The sequence below is a fragment of the Clarias gariepinus genome, chromosome 2 (assembly GCF_024256425.1).
Source record: "Clarias gariepinus isolate MV-2021 ecotype Netherlands chromosome 2, CGAR_prim_01v2, whole genome shotgun sequence".
NCBI classification, from domain to species: Eukaryota; Metazoa; Chordata; class Actinopteri; order Siluriformes; family Clariidae; genus Clarias; species Clarias gariepinus.
In genome coordinates this window covers 429,780-437,631 of record NC_071101.1, presented here as the reverse complement: position 1 = coordinate 437,631, position 7,852 = coordinate 429,780, and the positions used below count along the sequence as shown (strand labels likewise).

The following is a 7,852-nucleotide window of genomic DNA, read 5'->3' as shown; positions in this document are numbered from 1 at the left end:
TTACTCAAAACTCACTTGTTTTCCCAATGTTACACCTGAATCCACCTGTCCTCTGCATGTTTTTTTTTTGTCTGTTTGTTGACTGTTTTTCTACTCATTGTAAAGTGTCCTTGAGCTCTGAAAAGGTGCTATATAAATAAAAATTATTATTATTATTATTATTATTATTATTATTATTGTTAAATACAGGCCCGCACATGTGGGGTTTTTTTTCCTGTTCACACTACATAAAAACAATCTTATTTCAAAAATGATTTATCTTTTATCCAATTCCTAATAAAAATCTTAGATTTTTAATTAGATTCTTCCTATAAAACAACAGCAGCTGACCCCCCAAAAAATGCAGATAAATATACATAAAATGTTAAAAGTTATTTTAAAGAAACAAATTGGACTTGACAGGAAACATAACATCATTAAACTGAACTAAAAGTAATTAGGAACAGATAGGAGATGGGCCTTCAGCTCTGATTTAATACTGTCGATAGTAGGAGCCATGTGATTTTGGAGAATGTTGCAAAGCCTTGGTGCAGCAACAGCAAAAGTTGGCCCGTCACCTCTGATATTTAAATAAGTGTGTGGGACTAAAAAGAGCTGTTGAGATGTTGATACAGGATTAGCAAATCACTGATGTATTGAGGTGCTAGACCACTGAGGGCTGTATTTTATATTTAATGGACAACCAGTGCAGCTGAGCCAGAATGGGGTGATCTTCTGCCTTTTCTTTGTTCCTTTGAGTCTGGCTGCTGCGTTCTGAACCACATGATGTCTAGTTAAAGTAGAACATGGTAACCGAAGACTTACGGAGATACAGGAGTCAATCCAGAAAGTGATAAATGCATGGAAAGGTGCTTTTGACATAGAAGAGGCTTCAGTGCTGCTATCGACCTGAAGTAAAAAAAATATATCTAGCTTATTGAAATTTAGGTAAATATCCAGAAATAAGATTTTTAATTTCATTGTGTAAATATGAAGGCAGAGGACCAAGCAAATTAATTAATTAGTCTAGAATTAATTAATTAGTCTAGAAGCAAAAATGGAGGAAGCACATACAATTAATTCAGTTTTTTTTTTATTTAGTTGCAAACACTTGCTGCCATCCATCATTTCATGTCAAGACAGTTCAACAGTCTGTCTATTGCACATGTGTTAGCAGAAAGGTGAAATTGTATGTTGTCTGCATAACAATGATAAAGATAGAGCCAAGTGGGTGCATGTATAGTGTGACTAAAAGGGATCCTAAAATTGAGCCTTGAGGTATACCATAGTTCACAAAAGGGAAGAACTATGGTCTATCACTATGCGATGCCCTGGGTCCTTTTCTGTAAGCAGGGTTTTTTTTTTTTTCAAATCTTTTAAAAATAATTAATAAACAAAATTAAACCGCAAAGTGATGTAAACCTATAAATAAGACCCTATGTTTGATTTGAAACATTGCACTAGTTTCATTACTGCCAAGGCTCACACCCTTCTATTGTATCACTTTTGGCACTTTCTTGTCACTCTAGCCCCGCCTCTTTTAGCAGCTTCAGTGCTGCATGTTCAAGTTCATTCAGTCCATTCTTTAAAAGCGTTAAAGTACAAACAAAAGAAACCCCAGCTGCTGCAGCACTTCCCACACCAGGCACCAAGCTGCACAGGTACTCCAGCACAGCTCCTCCGGCCACTGCTGATACCGACACTCTCGCCGTGGATCTCGTTGCCAACGCCACTACAAGAGGTGATTTTATAAAAGATTCCAGCTCTGGCTTGTTGACTCGCTCAGACAGTTTTTTCAGGGATTTATCATCCAGGCCAAATGAGTAATAACACCTCGTAAAGAAAGCCACCAAGATAGTGGCATCACAAGCCACCGAGAGCCCAGGTACTGGAGCTGCAGCAATGGCTCCGGAGCAAAGGGCTGCGGCCCACGCTGCTTTCTCAAACATTTTCACCTTTCTTTTTAATATGGCTATGGAGGTGATGGGCACTGACTGCAGCAGAGCAGACTGTTTGTGCTGCGGGAGATCTGACATCAGAGTTTCAATGAGCTTTTCAAAATCAAATGCTTTTATGTCTTCCGACGATATGAGAAAAACTTTTGGATTGTCAATTTCTTTCAAGTTTTCTCGGCAGTTTATTCTGATCCGTGAGAGTGTTTCTTCCCGGTCAAAGCCCTTTTTCTTTTCCTCTGCTCGAATATCATTGTCTATCTTAGATCTTACAAAGTAAAAGAGCTTTTTCCTTTTTTTGATCTCTTTAGCCAGCAGAATGTCATTCTCTTTAAATCTCTCAGATGATATGATGATGAAGAAGTCGTACCTGCTGAACTCCATGGTTTTAAGGTATCTACGAGCTTTAAACTTTGGCGTTCCGATTCCAGGCAAGTCCCAAAGGATTACGTTGGGCATTGTGGGATGTTCGTAAGATCTTGGCTCAGTTGTGGTTTCAGTAACTCCAGTTTTAGCTGCACCTTCATCATCATGGTCCAGCTCTCTGATTGCGTTGATAAAACTTGACTTTCCTGTGCCTGATTCTCCAGTTACAGCGATGTGAAGTGAGATGTTAAATAGCTGATCGATTTGTTTTCGTGCTTTTTGTGTTGCTTTTTTCAAAGTGGGCTCTCCGGAGGCCTGAAGTGCTGCGCTGGTTTCTGGATCATCACTGGACATTGTGTAAAGATGTTAGGTCAGGATACAAGCTTGTGCTCTATAAAAAAAAAAATTAGAATAATTACATAAACCATGAAAGCGTATTAAACCAAGACTGGATCGATGGTAACTTGAGGTCATTGCAAATGCAATTTATTTTATGAACTGCATTTTTCTTTCATAGAATGCACATAAATGCTACATGAGCATAGTAGTTATTCTATGTATCCAGAGATTTAAAACCCATTTAAGTTTAAGTCCATTAGGGGGCAGAGTAGGACTGAATCATAATTCACTGACAGTAGTCATGTTCTGTGACGACTTCTGATTCCCACATGTTACCAGTGAACATGATGACTTTTGACACTATATAAATGTTATGTTATAAAGTAGGTTAATTCGCATTTGGTAACGCAGTGACCGCTGAATAAAACATCTGGATTTTCCTTAAAGTTGTTATGGAAAATTATTAATAAAACAAATATTTGCTTAACAAGTTACAACCTTGGTAAATGCAGTTGCATGCAAAATAAATTACTACGATCAAATAAAATGAATGTAAATTTGAAGGAAACACCCCACTAGACATGTGTCTACACGTTACAGTTGACAGGGGTTTGATCATAAGGATTATTTCTGTTCGTCTCTATCGGTCTTGTGAATTCAGTGCGTTTGTCCTCCATCAGTTAGTGCAGGGGTTCCCGCGGTGCAATTTCTGTCCTTCCCCGTTGGGTTATTTTTATTATTTTTCATTTCCTTTCGTTTATGTTTTACTCAGTAGTGAATATGATTTAAAAAGTAGTGAAGTACAATACTTCAAACAAAACATACTTAAGTTAAATTAAAATTACAGATTTTTAAAACTACTTCAAAAAGTAGAAGTACACAAATAAACTACTCAATTCCAGTAACGCGAGTAAACGTCATCCGTTACTTTCCACTTCCGGTCTTGTCTATGAGTGTACTCATTCTGTCTTTACCACAAGGTCACACTGTAGAACACTCCACACACTCCATAATACCGGTAGAACGTGTGGAGCAACTACTCTACAGTGAGGAATGTGACGCGACAAAGCCCTGACCTGCCCTGATACTACTGCTCAGATTACAGTCAGACAGCATTGTCTAGGTAATACTGTACTGTACTGTACTGTACACACGGTGAGTTTCTCAGTGAAATACAGTGGGGGGGGGGGGTGAAGTTGTCTATAAAGGAAAATAATCAACTGTGTGATGGTAACAGTAATCGCAACTTCTCCAGGTGTTTTATTCTTTTTATACATCAGTAATTTGCCAATGATTTTTTTATTGTGCTCTTGATCAGTTAGTGTAATAAGGTAAGATTTTCACATGAGATTCCCAGGACTGTGTCCAAGGACTCTCAACTCCATAGTCCTGGTTCATGTTGATCAGTGAGAACACCAAGCTGAGTCCGTTTGAAAAGGTGGTCGTGACAACAGCGTACCCAGGCACGGATTGAATCAGATTTGGAAGCCGAAAGTATCTGAATATGGAAGTAGACACAACACCATCAGTGCCGTCTGTCTCCTGTGTGTGTGTGTGTGTGTGTGTGTGTGTGTAGCAACATCTTCTGACCTACACAACCTGAGTTGATACAGCAGGCAGACCCGCCAGAGCATCAGCATTTTAATCAATATTAACACACATGGAGCAAAGTTCTGAGGTCCTCGTTTATGGTCCATGTTCAATGCTGACTTGGAAACCAAGTGGGTGTATACTGCCACCTGCTGGATCAAATACACAAATGTAATCGAGTCTGAAGAAAAAGATTAATAGTACAAATATTACAAATCAAATTTTGGGGGGATACAGTAGTGTAGTGGTTAGCACCGTCTCAATGGTCCGTGTTTGATTCCCGTCTCTGTGTGTATGGAGTTTGCATGTTCTCCCCATGCTTTATTGGTTTCCTCCCACAGTCCAAAGACATGCAGATCTAGATTAGGCTAATTGGTGTTCCCAAATTGTCCCATAGTGTGTGTGTGTGTGTGTGTGTGTGTGTGTGTGTGTCCTGCGATGGATTGGCAACCTGTTCAGGATGTACCTTTTGTATACCAAGATGTATGCCTTTTCTGTTCTCATGTGCTGTAGTCGGTTGTGCATCGTTTCTTTATTTTGGTTTTGGTCCCATCTCCGCCCCGTTTTGTTATTGGCTTTTCCACTTACAGACCCTCATTAGTTTTTTTTTTTATATGTTGCTGGTTATTTATTTCATTGCATAGTCGTATCATGAACATACTGTATGAATATCTCATTTTATCTCTGACTGTTCAGACAGTTTGTGTCAAACTCCAGATGATTCCAGGCCTAAGTGGCGGAAACTTCTAATAATTAAACTTAATCTGTAGAGAGTAAATCTTCCCAAACTGTATTTTATATTTTTAGTGTACAGACATAGATAGATAGATAGATAGATAGATAGATAGATAGATAGATAGATAGATAGGAAGTACACTCACCGTGATGTGTTCTCCCACTGCTGGTGTTTGTGGATCATCAGCTAATTCGGGAACAGTGTGAAGTCTGAAAGTTATTTATTTTTGCAACGTTCTCTGTGCCGTAAGGCGAGGTAGCGCCCTGATGTCAGGTGGGGCCTTTACACTGGGCGTGTCTTACTCAGCTTGAAGAGTCACAGCTCTACTCATATGGTTGTTTCCCTCTCTCTCCTCCAACAAACAACTTTCACCCCATTAGAACAATGGGATTTCTTAGTGTTAAAGGAAATGGTACAACATTACAAACAGAGACACCACTGTTATATAGAGATAGATTACTGACACTGGAGACTCCTTCCCTAAATTCCTGTTACTATGGAAATGATAAGGTACTATAACCAGCAGCTTAATATAAACCTGCACTACTGTCAGAGCCGCTGTTATAGAGAATGAATTAACACTTTCTAACAAATAAGAATAAAGAAATCAGTAAATAATAGTGTGTGTGTGTGTGTGTGTGTGTGTGTGTGTGTGTGTGTGTGTGTGTGATAATTACCAATGCACAAAATGCATAGAAAGGAATTCAGACTATGCGGTTCTGCATAACGAGTATCTAACCTGTAAAACAGGGTTAAAGGAAATAAAAGGCACCAACAGGTTTCTTTAGTAATGCAGACTTCACAGTCTACAGACTTCCTAAGTGTAGTTGGTTGACCTCATGCCTGAGCTTTATAGCTATAGCTAAACACAATATAAAGATATATTTTTTTTTGCTACATCCACTATTTTTAAGTTTCTATTTCTGTTTCTAAGATGGGATGAGATTGAAGAAATGCTGCCCTCTGGGTATTCAGGACTAGACCACTAGGGGCGTGCTGCTGATGCTAGTCAATGTGGACCACAAACACCTAATTTGGGAGCTAAGATGCAGATCACAGTGATATTTCCGATGAAAGAAAATGGAAGAGAGAGGTGAGATTACAACACTAGGAGATGTGTGACATGAGATACACATGCTATGTGTGTGAGAAGCTGTTGTGTTCATCCCAATCTCCCATGTTCTGCATCATTATAGGTGCTAAAATAGTCCTAGATTTTTATTTAACACTCTGCCAAAATTAACTAGGAATTAGTCCACCACTGAAACCTACACATCAATAACATGCTGGTGTAACAGAGACTGCGCTGGTTAAAGTGGTAAATGAAGTTTAAAACAGAAAGTGGTAAAAACAGAAGTTATTGGGACCACACACAGCTGGGAGTAAGCTTTTTAATCACACAGTAACTCTGGATGGCCTTCATCTCAGAAATATTGCCAAACGCATGAGTGTCCTCATGAGAAACAGAAGATATGATCACATCCCCCAAATAAGGTAAAGGAGCAGATCTGGGGGACTCATGGACGTACAGTATTATGGTGAACTAGTATGTTTAGATGCTGTCTTCCTTACTCTCATTGATCACTCAGGATCAATCGGTGAGGTGATTGGTTGCTTTACATCTCAGTTCCCCCTCATGTTTGAGTTTCCTTCTGGCTCTCCCTTTTAGTTATGATGTCATAGTTAGTCCTGCCAGAGTCTCTGCTTGCACTCTACAGTTAATATACATTCACATTATACATCATAGGACTCATCCTGGTGCCCCACTTCTGGTTGAAGATCTCGTCCCATGTGGTCTGCTTAGGATGCATGTGGTGAATGGAGATGGTTCCACTTGAAAATGACGATGGTTATGGACTTAAATGATGCAGAAAGCTGTTTTCTGAGGACTACAGGCAGCTTTGTAGTGCAACAGTCCATATTTTTGTACGATGTTTAGATTATAATTATAAATGACCACAAAGTCTCCACCTCAACCACTTAGCCAAAGCTGATGTATGAAACTGTATCCAGGAGGACTGGTCTCATTTAATGCTACATAATTGTTCTGTTTAATCATGTCTGTTAAACACAGCATATCAAACTCTTGTTCTGTGATGATTCTGTTAACAATGTGCTCCTGGAGCTGGAGTCCCTGCTTTAACTCTGCACTACACAGTATATACAATCACCTTGTACACTATGTGACTGTGACCATAACTAACTGTTATCTTACTCTCTCCCTGAATGATCAGATCTATCTTCGTCTATCTAAAGTATTTAACCTGCACGTGTCTCTACCATCATGCTCAGATCTGTCAATACCAAGTTGTTTTCATGAAGAATGCCCCTTTTACAGCCAGTTACTTTCTGCAGGAAAAGCTTTAGTGAAATATTAACCATACAGATTCTAATCGTTCAAAAAGAAAAAAACTTCATTCCAAAGTAAAACAACAACATTTTTACCTGATTAAACTATATATCTATTTGTAACTTATGCATTTGTTTCTATTTAAACATGGAACACAAAATCGAGCGCTGTTGGCCTGTTGTCAGGAGATCATGAGTTTAAATTCCAACATTGCCACAGGCATGTAAGACCAGGAGTTTAGAGATTAAAACTGTTTGTGCTCTCTGGGAGGGAGGGGCGTGCTCCCTGCTCTAGCCGGTATAGGGCGTCTTTGTAATCATGTTCATGGTAGAAGTCCGATAGAGAGTGTTATAGAGATGAAGCGTGATCAGCTGTTGAAATGCAGCTGATGTATGATAGAAGAGAACTGGCTGGTTGGTGGGAAGCTGCCCAGACTGAGTTAGGGATGGGGTAAACCTCTTGTTTGGGAGCAGGACCTTGCTCCTCTTCACATATATCTTTTGCTCTGTTTTCCTTTAGATCGTGACTCCTGGACTGGAG

At 39.3% G+C, this 7,852-nt stretch overlaps 1 protein-coding gene across 1 annotated transcript; it reads right to left on the bottom strand.

Moving 5' to 3' along the window:
* Positions 1-1,421: 1,421 nt before the first annotated feature.
* LOC128542961 (interferon-inducible GTPase 5-like) lies at positions 1,422-5,144 on the bottom strand. The gene is made up of 2 exons (XM_053513205.1): positions 5,108-5,144; positions 1,422-2,688 (listed from the first exon to the last, which is right to left on the bottom strand). The coding sequence occupies exon 2, from the start codon at positions 2,649-2,651 to the stop codon at positions 1,500-1,502; it is 1,152 nt and encodes a 383-aa protein (XP_053369180.1). The 5' UTR covers positions 2,652-2,688; positions 5,108-5,144; the 3' UTR covers positions 1,422-1,499.
* Positions 5,145-7,852: the final 2,708 nt, after the last annotated feature.

Coding starts and splice junctions, on each gene's coding strand:
- LOC128542961 (XM_053513205.1), bottom strand. CDS start 2,651: ATGTCCAGTGATGATCCAGAAACCAGCGCAGCACTTCAGGCCTCCGGA.